Below are 17,145 nucleotides of genomic sequence, written 5' to 3' on the forward strand. Positions count from 1 at the left end.
TATGTGACCCAATCACTATCATACTAATTTCCACTTCTATGCTTTGGCAGTTCTGGGAAGCCACTTCCACCCTTTCCTTTTATCATACATCCAAACATATATCTTTCAAAGCCCAGGTTAATTTCTAGGTTCAGACAAATTTAAATGGAAACAGACCTCTCCCCACTTCTCTCACTCCCTTAGAAGTAATGTATACATATCACGCAGTGTTGCCACATGTTACTTTTATCCTTCTGGATCTACTTCTGACTTGGTCTATGACAAATTTAAAGGTTGGAGCTCTTTCTCATACCTCTAAAACACCCCCAGACAGGTACCAATGAACACAACCATTTTTTCTTGAGTAAATATGCTGCATGATTTTAAAGTTCCTTTGCTAAATAACAGTGATTCCATGATAAACTGTAAGTTCCCTACATTTAAATGCAACTGTCATTTGATGATAACAGCAAAACACAAGAGCTCTTCAGATGTCAAAGTTGAAAGTACTGAGGTACAAGAAGCAAAATGTCAAGCTTAACAAATGAAGGAGCCTACCAACTTCCTTTCTCCTTTAAAATAACTCTTCAATGCACCATTTCCCCACAAGCCATTAAATATGGGTGTAAATTATCAACTATATAAGAATGGATTAAATAATTAGTAGGAAGTATATTGTAGAAAGAACATAACAAGTTTCAGTTATACATATTCGAATCTTTGTTAGGAATAAGACTCTCACAATAAACTAAGTATCTCAAATACTTATTTTCCCAATACAAAAAATACCTTTATTAACTGATAGTTGTTTGGAGTAAGTGCAATTTACCAGTCATTAGTAGTGAAGAAAATCTCTGGGATGTACAAGAACTTCAGAATTTATTTGCAAATTTATTTTAAAAGCTTTAAAATAACTCATAAAACTGATCCAATTTTAACGACTTCAACAACAACAAAAAAGACCTACTTTCAACAGAATTTTAAATCAAATTTCCCCCTTTCTAAAACTTCTAAAATCACCTGAGAATGGTTCAGATCCTTTTCAATGATTCCCACATGCTGAACTTAATAGCTAAAGTACCACATTTATCAAATCCACATGTCATCCATCCATTATTCAAGGGTGTAATATTTTGTGTACCATTAAAAAGAAATGTTGGCAATTAAAGTTGTAAGACATCATCCACTATAAGACATATACCAACTTCAGATGTTATAACTGAGAAAATGTTTCTAAAAAAACTTATATGTATTAATCTCTTTAAAAATCCTTCTGCTATTACATGGACAAGAAAATCTAGAATCAAATTCAAATGATTTTCTTTCTCTCCATTAAGTTCCATGGCTATTTCAAGGACTATAATGTTACTAGCCTGGAAAGATTCAAAGGTAAGAGTGCCATCTACTGAAAAATCTGAATATCTTTCTTTAATCTTGATGATATTCCTCTACCACTCTCATATAAATGTATCATCTACTGTCAACAAAAGCATTTTGCCAAAAAGTGATCTCTTATCAATAATGCAACTTTACTTTCCACAGACTTATTTGTACCTCTAAAATCATTCAGTATATATTTGTGTTTAATTACCAGTTTTCTTGTGTATTAAATGCATTTTCAGAAATACAATAATTCACAGTTCTCAGCCCTTCACATGCTAATAAACAACTGTACTTTACTGAAATTTGCTTTTCGGGTTTTAATACAGAGGTAACTTTAAAACTAAAAAACACCAAGAAATCAGGATATGAAAGGCAAGGGAAAATTAACTTTCAAACTCTAAAACAAACAAAAATCAGTACTAAATTAACATAACTGGCAACATTAAATAATATACTTCAATCAAACATGATACTAAATTTGGATATGAAATATGTTTTTTCCAAAGCAGGTAAAATGAGCAGAGGGGAGTATAGAAAAAAGAAGGGGAGTATAGAAAAAAGAAGGGAAGAGAAAGGAAAGAGAATGAGGGAGGAAAAAAACCAGGTCACTGCTAAGTTCCAAGTCCAAATGTAGAGAAATGGAAAACTCCAAAGCTGAAGAAGAATAAGTGAGAATTTAGGATTAGAGAATTACTGACCATCCCCAGCCACTGGCCCCCTGCTGTATGGGTTAGGCCCCATCCTCAGAGTAAACTAAACATATTTTAGGAAAATGTTAATTCGGTTCTAATTTTCAAAGCCCTCACTTTACTGAAATGCTGTACTTCACAAAGTAATTCCAGGGATAGTGATATTCAGAACTGCTGAATGAGCCATAAAGTATATTTTAAGAGCTAGTACATTTTTATTATATGCAATCTTGGCACAGTAGTTAGCATATTTTTCCTTTTCCCACATAAGCAAAAGATGATTGCTACCAATATCTAGCAATAAAAAAATCACTAGATTTTTATTGGAAAATGTATATAATTTTACAAGGGAAATAGTTGGAAAACAAGTTTCACATGGAGTTTATTCTAAATATTTATAATAAATATGATCGTGAACTACTAACTTAACAAAAATGTTTCATTTCATTACAGTTGCTTGAACATTCCACACCTTTTAGTAATTAACGTTAAAATATGCCATCAATGCTAATGAAACATATACTTCAGAACTATCCACTACCCTCAAAGTGAAGATAATGTGAGGAACTAACTAAATATTATTAAGCAAAATGTATGGGAGCACCTAAACAAGAACTAGTAACAAAAAAAATTGTTTTTTACCATAACCGGAGGTGTAATTAGGGCCCCGACGACCTCTGCCTCTTCCACTATAAGACCTAGAACCTTGTACAGAAGAGACGGTACTTTCATCAGTGGCATATCCTTTTTCTTTTTCAGGCCCTCTGGTGGAAGAAGGTCTGAAACCCATACCAATCTGTCGAAGTTGTTCATCAATCTGTAGGCGTTCCATTCTTAGTTGTTCTACTTCCTGTGATCAAAACAAGAGGGGGTAAATCTTATTTGTAACTTTGTTTTCTTAAAAACAAAAGCTAGAGCTATACTCCCTATCAATGAAGAAGCTATGATCTCCAGCATCTGGTCAAGTACACCTAACTGTGCTCCTAGTAAACAAAACCTGCAACGTCACTTGGTAACTAAATTAACCAATCATTTACTGACCCATTCGCGTGTTTGTGCCAACCATGCTAAGTGCTAGAGGCATGCAATAAAAAAAAAAAAAAAAGGCCTCTTCTCCTTCAAGAGGATGCTCAACTGACAAGTGTTAAAAAACCTCATTTGTTAAATAGCTAATAAGTACACAATGTTACCAAATTTAGCTTTGAAGGAGTTAACACCATTCAATGAGGTTCAGTTACCATCTATGAGAGGTACCATTAATATTCTACTTTCCTATCAAAATAATGACACCTGAGTTGTGATCTACATAAACTACTAGGCTTGGGCATTCAGTAATTGAGGTCATCACAGGATGTGAAGGTTAAGGTGTCTAAACAAAGCTCTCAGCTTACAAAAGTTAGTAGAATACTGGAAGATAAAACATGGGCTAACAATGCCAGACTGAATTGAGATTAATAAAAAGCATTAAAAAAAAGGAATGAGATTATCAGAGGTGCTTTCAAAATACTGATTGAGCAGCAATGATGAGTGACTAAAAGGAAAATGTACTACACAGCAGTTGAGGAAGTTACTATCCTCTAAGAAAAATACAGCAGGAGTAAAAGAACAGTGGAATATGACAAATCCAACTTTTAGTAATTTCACAAGGTATTTCTTTTCTAAAACCCTTGGTCTTTATCAACTCAAACAGCCCACATCAAACACAGTTAAAAATTATAAAAAGTAATGTCTATAAAGATCATGCATCTGATTCAGATAACAATTACAAAGAAAGCCTATCTTCACTCTTTTTTTAAAAAGATTTTATTTATTTATGTATCTTTAGAGGGAAAGAAGAGAGGGAGAGAAATATCAATGTATGGTTGCCTTTCGTGCATCCCCTGCTGGGAGTTGACCTACAGGGAACCAGCCTGCAACCCAGGCATGTGCCCTGACTGGGATCGAACCGCGATCCTCTGGTTTGCAGACCCATGCTCAATCCACTGAGCTACACCAGCCAAGGCGAAAACCTATCTTCACTCTGGGTCTGTGCTTTGTTTGCACGTAAAACATCAAGGTAAAAGCAAAATAGTTCTAGTATAGAACATGTCTGTAAGGTACACAGGTGACAACAGTCAAATCATAGGAATGCAGGAGTAACCTTTTCTTAAACATTAAGGAAAGAAATGTAAAACTTCAGAGGGAAAGAGAAATAATGTGCCTGAGGCAAAGCACTTTATGTGCCTGAGGCAAATCACTTTATTATGCCAAAGGACCATTTATTTCTAAATTCTCATAGAAAAACAGGGCATATCTAAACCTAAATTAAACATATGTAAAGATCTGAAATTTACTACCAACAACTATTAAATAGACAAACTTAAGGTTAATGTAGGGAGCAACAATGTCATAATGTAAACAGAATACCAACCTTTAGATAAGCGATATGGTACTCTAAGAGCACTTGCACATTTCCGATGCTTTCTTTAGTGCCAACAAATACAAATGGAACCATCCCCTGTAAGAAAATACAACATCCTTCAGCACTTAATATTTGAACAAAGTTCTAGCCTAAATTTGACATACCAATATGTAATCTGGAAAGCTTTTCTGAAACACACAGCAATTTACCACCTATTTAACTTCAACTTTAAAAGACACTGCTAAAAAATAATTTGAAATACTGAACATGAAATTTTCAGTAACTTGTCATATTTGCACTACAGCTTAGTATTTAAGAAATTACTTTTTAAATATCAGTTTATATCAGGCTTTTAAATTTCTAATTTAATCTAATTTTCTACATATATAAACCAACTTCTGAAGAATTTTTTCTTCTAGCTGGCATGAATTTAGACTATATGTATTATAGCACTTCGGCAGTGATAGAGCATCTTTGTAACGTGCTCGGTAACAAAACAAATTTCTGTGTTTTGGAGGGAATGCTTCTCAACCATTAACGTAAGTATCACATACAGAACACAAATATTTACACAAAAGAAAGGAATTACTGGTAAGGGCATATACTTAGTCACAAGTATTAAAGCAAGTCAAATAATTAATCTACCTGGTTTACTTTGCTGACTTTCAAAAGAAGACGGTTTAAAAAAAAAAAAAAAGATGGGGAGAAAGATAATCAGGCTAACCAAATCATGTTTTTTTTTTTCTTAAAAAAAATATACCTCCAGCCCTGGCTGGTACGGCTCAGTTGACTGAGCATGGGCCTGCGAAGCAAAGGGTAGAGGTTCAATTCCCAGTCAGGGCACATGCCTGAGTTGCACGCCAGGTCTCTACTAGGGGACACATGAGAGGCAACCACACATTGCTGTTTCTTTCCCTTTCTTTCTCCCTCCCTTGCCCTCTCTCTAAAAATAAATAAATATTAAATACATACATACATACATATATGTATGTATGTATCTCCAGTTTACTAAGATCTAAGAAGAATGAGTAAAGCCTAAATAAATAAATGGATCCAAACGGCTTCAGTGTCTCTCTTAATGTTCTTGATTTCACAGAACAGTTCCTAACAGTTATGGAACTAAGTGTAGCTTAGGAACTTTTGATCTGTGTAAGAAATTACTCTATGACATTTTCAAGATATGGGAAATTGAAAGCAGAAAGAAACACACCAGGGCAGATATTAAGGATGCAGGACAGAACACAGGTATCACAGAGCTTACAGAAAGCTGTAGTAACTTTTAAGAGGTAATTACAACTATGAAAACATGGGTACCTAACAGCCTTACAAGTGAGGAAGTCTTGACCCAGTCCTCAGGAATTCACAGGCAGATAAGAGAGGATGTAAAGTAAATAAAAATCAGAGGAGGGGGAGAAAAAGATCTAGAAGACTTTAAGCACAAACCCTATTTCTGGGACTACATAACCGGACACCTACATAACCGGACTACATAGATTTATTCTAAATCTCTGTATTTTTAAAAGTTCCAATTTTATACATGAGAAAATAATGTGCCCAAAGTCATAAAATTAGCCAGCCAATTACATATACAGTTACCTAGTTCCAAATAACATTCACTTGTTAATTACCAAAATGTCTGTTAAGGATAAAGTCTCTGCTCTAAAGGCCATCACAATCTCAGAAAAGATACTAACCATTCTTGTAATAATCCCACTGGATAGCCATTAGTGATGACAGAATGTGAATTATGCCACCTCAGATGTGGAAACTCAGGGAAAATCCTAAGAACATTATTGCTGTTATTTAAAGTGGATGTTAAAACCACACCTAAAACAAAAGCAAACTAAGAGGACAGCTAGATCAGGAGCAGAACCATAGCAATGAAGATCACGTGGAGGGTTAGCAACAGGGGAATGGGAGAAGGTACAAAGAGTAAGTAGCATAGACGGTAGGCAGAAAATAGATATGGGGGAGGCAAGAATAGTACTCGAAATATAGAATCGAAAGAACTTGAGACATGTGGACATAAACTAAAGGGGGGGAATGGTGGGGGAGAGGGTGTGCAGGGGGGAGGGGAAGGAAGGGGGGAAATAGGACAACTGTAATGGCATAATCAATAAAATATATTTTTTAAAAAATAAATAAAGTGGATGTTAAAAACAATTAGGACTTTACCAAGTACATAAAGAAGGGGAAGTCACTCTATACAGATGATCTGTAACTAGTAAGAGTAATAAAATCCTTGACCCTAAACTGGAAATATCATCACCAATGTCTACTGCCAAAGAAAAGGAGAAGTAAAAAGGTAGATAATTTAATGGCTATTATAAACCATAATAAGAAAAAATTAAAGAATAAACATTACTAGCTATATTAATTCATTTGTAAGTTATTTCAGTGAAATTCCTAATTTTTAAAACTTGCTAAAAACTTATTACTTGTATTTTATATATAGATGGCATTAAGACAACAAACTGACACTCAAAAAATAAAGCTGAATCCTTGGTCCTGATACAACAACAAAAAAACACCCTAATTTGTGCTAGAATTCAGCATTTAAATATGCTAAAACTTTAAGAAAGTACATTTTTAAGTATCAGTTTGTATCAGGCTTTCTAATCTAATGATATGGAGGGACAGACAGAAGGGAGAAAGGCCTAGAGAAACAACATATATGAATTCTGAATGATCTATGAGTAGGAAAGACTCTGCCAAACATGACGCAAAATTTACAAGTCATATCATATAGTACCAATTAAACAAAATAAAAAATTATGTCTCAACAAGAAAAAAAGCGAAAAGACAAACTTCCTTATAATGCAAAAAGCTCTTGTAACTCAGTAGAAAAAAATATATATATGCAAAGAACAAACATATAACAAACAAGTTCTCCACACAAAAAAGGTCTTTTAAGCATATGGAAAGATAGCATGTACAGCTTATGGAATGACACAAATTAAAAATGATAAAACTCAGTATTGGTCAATATGTGGAAAGTAGACACTTTCTATACTGGTGGAGGAAATGTATGGGAAAATTTAGGAAGATCTAAATATTAAAATACCACACACTGTTTGATGTAACAAACCTACTTCCAGGAATTTACTCTCCAGTCAGTAGGCAGGTTTGTTGCAATAATGTTTTTAATAGTAAAACAGACATGAAAAGTGAACTGACAACAGTAAAAAATCTAAAGGCATGATGAAGAAAGGAGAGATATGCAAAGGATATAGAATACACATTTATTTTTCACACTGTATGAGGGAGGGGCCAAACCATAATTTATAAAAATGATATATTTATTTTTACATGTTTAAACTTCAGTCACCCTCAAAGTACTCTCCTTTTGATGGAATATACCTATCAAGACATTTTTTCCACTGATTTAAACAATTTTTGAACTTGTTGATTTTGATGCCATTTAGTATCTGCCATTTTTTGTTTCACCTCTTCCACATTTGCAAAAGGTTTCCGTTTGAGGACTTTTGTCTTCCAGGGAAACAAAAGAAAAGTAATTCAGGTGAGATCCAGTGACTAGGGAGGATGGAGCATATGGGTCATGCCCCTTCTTGGTCAGAAACTGCAAAACACTCAGCATGCTGTGGGTAAGTGGGCTCATAAAATCACCCAGCACGAAATAGGCAAACATGTTGAACGAATCTACAAAAATGTTCACGGTAGCCAAATGCAGCCTCTCACAACAATGCCAGCTGCACACTAACATGGACGGAGTCCTAGAACGCTCACTTAGCAGGGGAAGCCTGTACTACAAAAGGCTCCCACTCCAGAAGATAATTCCAGTTTTTCTGGGCCTGCCCTCTTCTGTGCTATTCTAATTCCTAAACATATTTTACAATTAAAAACTCTAATCTTAAAAAATCTTAAGTGATTTAAAATATCAAGAAATTAAGAATTCAGATTTGATTTCCTGACTTCAAGTAGTTTATAACCTGGCTTGGAGATATAAGATTAACCAAAAAAAAAAAAAAATAGAAGGCTGCAAGAAAACCATTAAATACCCAACTATACAGACAATAGTTACTACAAATACAGGTGGGAAAGGTCATCTCAGGCCAGAGGTGAGTCACCACCAACAAAGACTTCAGAGACAGCAAGTTATAAACAGTCTCCAGGGGATTTAGACAGCTTAAACTGAGAAACAGTGGTATGAAATAAGCCAATACCGAACTTCAGATTCATTTTAACATGCAATGTTTCAAAAACGTTCCGTGTTTCTACTGTATAGAAAAATTATATACAGTATTATGGATTTCCAGCTTCTTTAAAAAATATCAGGATATAGCAATACAAGGCAGCAGTCCCACATGTCAATCAGATTAAAGCTCAGCAGCTTCTGTTTCTTTTATAGAAAGCACTGGGTGCCCAACCCATCCCTGTCTTATACATCCCAACTTGCTTATCATTTACATCATCTGCTTGGTCTCTGTAAGCATTTTAATTTAACCCTAGCACAGAAACAGCAGTAATACTGACCACAACTATAAACACTAAAGTGTAAATTTTATTTATGAAGGAGAATCTAGAGGAATTCACTTGCAGCAAGATGACAAATAATGGAAAGCAACTGGGATAAATCAAGATAAGGGAAGATCAAGCTAAAAAATTTATACTTGCATCTTGGCCTTTACCAGTGAACATCTTGATCTTCAGACCAATTTCAAACAGTGGCTGTATGCTAATGAATTTCCATTATTTTACATATTAAGTATAAAAAGGAAAAGTGCCAATTATAATAATACGACACCATTAATTTTATTCCTTACGTGAAGGCTCTTAAAGTCATGAAAAATGGTGGGAAGGAGAAGAAAGTATACTTAAGAGTAAGTTACTAGAGATTTACAGCAATTTTGGAAACAAGGCAAGATGAAATCAACCTGAGCCATGGAGTACTCATTTGCATAGTATTAAGTCAATTGTTTTTCTTCATATTTACCTCTACATTTTAACTAATTGAAATGAATAAAGGAAGTGACTATCTTTGATAGGCAGTTCTACATCCTGGATATGAGGCCATTTATCTAGGTTAGATGTCTACAGTTTTCTCTACTTTGTTTTTGAGATTGAGACTATTCAATAGGCTAAAAAAACTCTCCAAATAGTAGTCTATTGTGCAAAACTGAAGAAGTTGTGACTGTACTGCTAAAAGGTAATGTGTAGGAAAATCCTTGCCTTATATTCAGACATATAAAGTTTCAGTAAACTATACAAAGTTCACCACTAGAGCCACAAAGCAAAGAGATCCTCAAACTGATATATGAAGAGTAAAGAACATCGTGGACAAAATATTAATATGTGAGAATAATAACTGAAAAGAGATTTTAGAAAGCTGGTATCAAAGTAGGAACATAGACATTTAAACATCTCAATTAATAATTGGTTAGTGCTTTCAGGTTCTCCAGAAATGTCAAGGAGAATACTGTTTATCAAGAATTTCTTCATAAAAGACTGTTGGTTGAGTGTCACATTGAACAGCTTTACATTCTAACTACTAAAAAGAACTGGTAAGATTATTAAATTGAAGCCTTTAGTAAAAAAACTGGCTTACTAAGTACTGAGAAACCAACAAAACCCAAGACCCACAATTAAAAGATGATTTGTTTTCTAAGTATGCAAAGAAACATTACAAGGCGAAGATTTTATTTTTATTCTTTGGTTTTACATTCGCTTCTTTCTTCTTCTTCTTTAAGGAGGTGATAAAGGGAGGAAGAGAGGGAAAGAAACATCTATGTGAGAAACAATGACTGGCTGCATCTCAAGCATGCCCCTACCAGAGATCAAACCCAGAATCTAGGCATGTGTCCTGACCAGGAAGAGAACCTGAAACATTTAGGTTTGCAGCACATTCCAACCATCTGAGTCACACAGGTCAAGGCAGAAACACAATTTACTTTTTTTCTTTTGTTAAAATCCACTGCGCCAGTGTATCTTACTGGAAATAACTTTCTAAGTAGTTTGCTGAGATACAACTTCATAAAACGATTTCCAATACATAAAACAACATTAAGACTTCCAGCCAAGATGAAGGCATAGGTAGAACACACTGTGCCACCCACCTTGTGCAACCAAAAGGAGGACAACAATTTAAAAACAAAAAACAACCAGAACAGACAGAAAAATCGAACTGTATGCAAGTCTGACAACCATGGAGTTAAAAGAAGACACATTTATCCAGATGGGTAGGAGAGGGAGAGCCAGGCAGCCAGGGCAGAGAAGACTCATAGCAAGGCTGAAGCTGGGCAAGCAAGGTGGCGGTTAGCGTACTGGGGCTCACAAGGCTGAGGCTGGCGGACACAGCGAGGCGGCTGGCTATGGAACAGGGCACACACGGTATGAAAGGCTGAAGTTAGCCCAGCAAGGCAGTGGCTAGTGGACTGGGTGTTCCCATATTCACTCACAGATAAACCAGGTGAAACTGGGGAGTGGGACAGACCACACAACCCAGGGTCCCAGTATAGAAAAATAGTTTCTTCCCTTTTAAAAAAATATTTAAATTTTTATTTATTTATTTACTTTTAGAGAGAGGGCAAGGGAAGAAGAAAGAGATGGAGAGAAACATCCATGTGTGGTTGCCTCTTATGTGGCCCCCACTGGGGACCTGGCCTGCAACCGAGGCATGTGCCCTGCCTGGGAATTAAACCTGCGACTCTTTGGTTCGCAGCCCACACTCAATCCACTTAGCTACACCAGCCAGGGCAGGAAATACAGTTTCAAACAACTGATTGAAAACACCTGTGGGGGTTGAGGCGGCAGCAGGAGAAACTCCCAGCCTCACAGGAGAGTTCATTGCAGAGACCCACAGGGTCCTAGAACATACATAAGCCTGCCCACCCACCCGGGAACCAGCACCAGAAGGGCCCAATTTGCTTGTGGGAAGCAGGGGGAGTGACTGAAATGCTCTCGGCAGAGAGCAGAGAAAGAGGCACTGTTCCCTCTTGAACACCTCCCCCAAAACAGTGCCACATCGTAGCTAAGGGGGTTGCACCTAAAGCTCCACCCCTCACCATGTAACAGGCCCATCAAGACAAAAAAAAAAAAAAAAGGCCCAAATGAAAGGACAGATCAAAACTCCAGAAAAAATACAACGAAGCGATGAAGAGATAGCCAACCTATCAGATGCAGAGTTCAAAACACTGGTAATCAGATGCTCACAGAATCAGTTGAATTTGGTCGTAAATTAGATGAAAAACAAAAAAAGAAGGTTAGGCTAAGTGAAATAAAGGAAAATGTACAGGGAACCAACAGTAACGAGAAGGAAAACAGAACTCAAATAAGCAGTGTGGACCAAAAGGAATAAAGAAAACATCCAATCAGAAAAGAATGAAGAAACAAGAATTCAAAAAAAAATGAGGAGAGGCTTAGGAACCCCCAGGACATCTTTAAACGTTTCTACATCCCAATTATAGGGGTACTTCAAGGAGAAGAGGAAGAGCAGAGTGGAAAACTTATTTGAACAAATAATAAATGAGAAATTCCCCAATCTGGCAAAGGAAATAGACTTCTAGGAAGTCCAGGAAGCTCAGAGTCCCAAAGAAGTCGAACCCAAGGAGGAACACAGCAAGGTACCATCATAATTACATTAGCCAAGATTAAAATTAAGGAGAGAATTCCAGAAACAGCAAGGGATAAGGAGATAGTCACCTACAAAGGAGTTCCCATCAGACTGTCAGCTGATTTCTGAAGAGACCTTACAGGCAAGAAGGGGCTGGCAAGAAGTATTCCAAGTCACGAAAGGTAAGGACCTACATCCAAGATTGCTTTATCCAGCAAAGCTAGCATTTAGAATGGAAGGGCAAATAAAGCGCTTCTCAGATAAGATCAAGTTCAAGGAGTTCATCATCACCAAGCCCTTATTATATGAAATGTTAAAGGAACTTGTCTAAGAAAAAGAAGATAAATATTGACAGTGAAAGGACAGCAAACACACATTAACAACCACACCTAAAACAAAAACAAAAACAAAAGCAAACTAAGCAAACAACTAGAACAGGAACAGAACCACGGAAATGGAGATCACAAGGAGGGTTAGCAACAGGGGAGTGGGAGGAGGAGAGAAGGGGATAAGGTACAGAGAACAAGAATAGACAGTAGGCAGAAAATAGACGGGGAGGGCAAGAAAAGTATGGGAAATGTAGAAGACAAAGAAGTTATATGCATGACACATGGACATGAACTAAAGGGGGAGAATGTGGGTGGGAGGGAGTGCAAGGCGGAGGGAAGTGAAGGGGGGAAATGGGACAACTGTAATAGCATAAGCAATAAAATATATATTAAAAAAACATTAAGTCAAGCCAAGAAAACAACGGGCCAGTTACATTAAATTTTAAATACTTACATCTTCTCTAGGTAGTTTATTTTCATTGTCTCCTTCAATTCTCACCCGAACTACACCAGATTTGTCTACTATTTCTTGAATAACTTTGCCATTTTTTCCAATTACTTTTCCTTTAATAAGAGAAAACAAATATAATGGTAAATTAAAAACCAATACTTCTATCCTTTCAGCAGCTGTCCAAATAATTTGACTTTCCATTAACTTATAAAAACCAAGCAATGGTCTATCTTTATACTCTCAATTAACTTTCCCCTAATAACTATTGAGAAATTTTATCATTGGCTGGAACTTCTTTCTCTTCAGTATACTTAAGGATATTATTAACTGGATGGATAATGCTGCACACATGGGAAATATTTTCAAAGTCTAAGCATTTTTTAAGATGTTCTACATCATTTTTGTATTTTTAAAATATCAAGTCCAACTGATTTCAAAAGCTTGTATACATAAACAAAGACAGAAACAAAACTTTTATTTTGGTATTAATATCATTTGTTTATGTTTATTATTTATTATGTATAGTAATTCAAAGAAGTACAATCTTGATTTTATTGTCAAGTTTCTATTCGTTCAAAACACATCTGTGACTTGAACATGTAACTTAAAATAATCTCTTCACAGAGATTAAATGTTTGCACGTAACACATAAAACATTTATACCAATGTTTTTAAAGTATCTCAAAGCTATACAAATACATACAGCACATGATAAGCTGTCTTCCTAATATGAAATACTATAAAAATGACATAAGTCCAAATTATTAACCCTCTCCATACCTAACCTCTACATCCGTCAAACAGCAATTCCTGAGTTTCCAATAATTAAAGGACAATCTAAAAGTTTGTCCATGAAGACTTCTCTTCCCCTTAGGAACTTACTGGTTACAACAAACATTCACATAAAATAACAAACCAATAGTGGACAGTGTTACCTGGTAACAGAATACTCAGGTAACTTCACTAAATGAAATGATGTATCCCTTATAAAGTTAATAACAACACCATATTTGTTATTAAGTACAAATCCCTAATAAAATTTTTTTACTGAATCTGCAATGTATTTCCACAATAAATTAATTTTGGTTGAAAAGGATTAAAATGGAAGTTTTTCCTATTGATGCTTGAGAGAACAATTTACATTAAAGAATGAATAAGGGAACAATGATAACAGCATGCTGGTCAATACAGCAAAGACACAAGATTTTCTCTCTCTCATCTAAAACCCCCCTTCCCCATTAATAACTCTAAATTAAAAAACAGCAATTAACCGATAAAAAGATAAAATATAGTAAGTCAGGAAATTCACATGTCTTCTCTGAGCAGCCCTAGCAGCAGCATATAAAAGCAACCTTCATAGTTAACACAGTGAAGCTCAAGCAGCAACTCCATCCTTGACCCTGCTAAAAATAAGCAAATACCTTCGAAATAACAAAAATCAGGTTGGTATGTCATAAACCCTCCCACCCCAATCTATGCCCCTTTCTTCTTATGAACGATATCAGTGATGAGTGAACATCCATCACCCTTCTGGGGTCTATGGCAAGGACCTACCTGCAAGTTTTATTTAGTCCCACCAGAGACCGTCAAAATTTTAACTGATCATTTTCCATAGTTTAAACTCCAAAGTATACTGATAAACTGAAGCAGACCTGCGGTTTAAATTGAGCACTGAGCAAAAAATGCTGAAGGGACAGAGTAGAGAAGTGATTAAGGAAAGCTGCTAGGAGGTGAAAAATTTTGATTCATTTTCAAATCAATGTTTACACAGTATTTTTTCTTTTGATTTGGGAGGGCTGGAAATGGTTAAGTTCTATAACTCAGAGAAGCTGAATGTGTAAAGAAATCCTCTCTGGAACTTACCCACCAAGTAGTCCTCATTCCCTTTTACTCCTCAGTCCTCTTTTTCTCTTTCACTTGGACTAAAAATGTATTACTTTTCAAAAGACTGCTTCACCCATAAAACATTTTGGAAGGAAATGTAGTATTATTATATACAACAACCAATTGAAATCTTTATACTTCTGAAAATTTCACCAACGTATAATAGTTGCTGCTAATATAGATTTCCTAAAGAGTATACCAATAACCCAAATCAAAGCCAACCAAGAGAGAGGAAAAAAGAGACATGGTAATCACGCATATCACTGCATAAAATAAATGAATAACGAATCAGAGAACCACAAGTATATACAATTTCCTAACTTCTAAAATAGCTGGACTTTTTACTCAAGGTTAACACTACCACAGACTCTAAGACCGAGGCTATCTCCTATAGCATTACTGAGTGGAAAGAACCCTCCTGATCCCCTAGTACATACCTCGAAATCATTTTTATGAGTGAAGAAACTTAAGTCAAATTACATTTTGTAAAGCAGCAAACCAATGTCAGTATTGATGTCAATAACTGAATATAATTTAAACAAAAAAGGGGATCACTTTCAAAAGCAGCTTTCTTCTCTAAGGTGATTTCATTTGATGATAAACATTAGATAACACTTTGTATCATAATGTTTACTAAAATTAGTGTACAGTGAACATCAATTCCATGACAAATGAAGTAGAGCTTACTTAACTGGCAGCATGTCGTTACCTATCCAAATGTTTGGGCAAAATTGAAAAGCTTTTTATGTAACAGCTGAGTACAAACAAACTGTCCAATTCTTAGGTGGGAGACCACTGTATCAGAATATACTAGTTGTTATAGGCTAGAAAAACAGCTTTTTATAGTGGGAAATTTATTTTTGTTAAATTTTTCTATTATTGTTTGTTTTATAGAATTTGACAAATAAAATATCAAGAGCAAAGAAATCATTTCCTAAAGGCAAAATAGGCCTAATTATAATGGAGCTTAATTATTTCAATAAGGTTAAAAAACTAATGAGATACAACAGGTGACAAAAATTCACCCCTCCTAGTAAATTTCACTACTTTATGGTGACACGTATTTTCATATTAAACTTCTAGAATGATCACTGCATATTTAACATGATAAAAGCTTTCCCATTTGTCTCAAATGCCATTTAAAAGGACAGACAGCACGGATATAGAGGATATCAATGACAACTCACCCCAAGTTATAATCATTGTTTAACTATAGCTTCAAAATTTTTTGTCCCAAGTTATAATTCACAGGTACAATAGTTTTCATTAATGGTATCAAAAATTTACCAGCAAAACCTCCCATCGTATAATCACCATCACTATCCTTCTCTCTGCCCAGCAAAAACCAACCACTATTTATTCCGGTTCTACTGTGTAAGTTTTATTATTAATTACCCGATTGTTGATTCACTCTTACTTACTCTTTTGCACTAAACAAACAAAAATTATAACTTTATCAAAAAGTATGGACAATTGTTATAAATAATAAAAAGACATTTAAGTGAACAAGAATGGTAAGAAAGATCCAAAGGCATAAATTGGCTTAAAAACCGCAATAGCAAAGTGCTATAAAAATCATGGGTCTTATTAGTGGGTTACCCTCTACAGAAGAAGACATCTTAACATGACAAGATACAAGTCACATACCTTATTACTAAAAAAATAAAAACAAGTATTGTTATCAAAATAACATAACTCAGAACAAAAAGACTAATTTTCAAAATAAGTCACTGTATGTAATTAAATAACATTTAACCTAGTTAATATGTAGTAAAAATACCTACCAACAAGATTCCTAGGAACCTGAATAAAATCCTCCACAAATTCCAAGAAACCTCTAGCCTTTTTTACAGCATCAGCACTCTGAGGGTGGCAAGAGAGAAACACATATGAAATATACCCTGAAAAAACCCCACAACCCAAAACAAAAATATGAGAAATAAGAAAAATGTAAATCATTACATTCTATTAATAATCTCAGTCGACTAGAGTACCATTTCATGTAAAGGAATTCATGAAGCACTTTTTAAAAAAAGCAACCAATAAAAGACTAAGAAAAAAGAACTACTAGAACAAAAACATGTTAGGTAACTCTAAGGTCCTCTCTTAAGCTTCTGATCAATTTACATTAGGCAAATTTAAACCTAGTCCTAAACATGTAAGTCTATTCTCCCATGTTGAATTATCTCCAGGTGAATATTAAAAACAAATTGATCATGCTGTCTATACCGTGCAATTTTTTCATGCTCAAATGATTTTTAAAAGCCGATTTTGCAGATACATTAAAAAAGTACCTATCAATAAGATCATTAAAGTTCCTAATTTCTAATGGGTATAATTTCAGAAGACTGGAAGATAGGAGGGGGGCTCCCTGATATCTCTCTATATCTTATAGAGGATATTCACAGTCCTCTATAAGAGTTAACTTCAACTTTTATTGTTTATTCTTTAATAACCAC

The 17,145-nt window shown here is 35.1% G+C and overlaps 1 protein-coding gene across 5 annotated transcripts in view; it reads right to left on the reverse strand.

Annotated features, from left to right (window-relative positions):
• FXR1 (FMR1 autosomal homolog 1) overlaps nt 1-17,145 on the reverse strand; it is a 58,885-nt gene that overhangs the window by 11,626 nt on the left and 30,114 nt on the right. For 3 of the 5 annotated variants that reach the window (XM_037027660.1, XM_037027657.1, XM_037027656.1), the window contains exons 9-12: nt 16,471-16,549; nt 12,806-12,915; nt 4,462-4,548; nt 2,694-2,901 (exon numbers count right to left, since the gene is read on the reverse strand). In XM_037027660.1, coding sequence (XP_036883555.1) covers nt 2,694-2,901; nt 4,462-4,548; nt 12,806-12,915; nt 16,471-16,549 — 484 coding nt within the window. The remainder of the gene's footprint in view (nt 1-2,693; nt 2,902-4,461; nt 4,549-12,805; nt 12,916-16,470; nt 16,550-17,145) is intronic. The other 2 variants (XM_037027659.1, XM_037027658.1) reach the window with 1 other exon arrangement.

This window comes from Sturnira hondurensis, unplaced genomic scaffold (assembly GCF_014824575.4).
Source record: "Sturnira hondurensis isolate 20B ecotype Veracruz unplaced genomic scaffold, ASM1482457v3 Scaffold0019216, whole genome shotgun sequence".
In the NCBI taxonomy this organism is placed as follows: Eukaryota; Metazoa; Chordata; class Mammalia; order Chiroptera; family Phyllostomidae; genus Sturnira; species Sturnira hondurensis.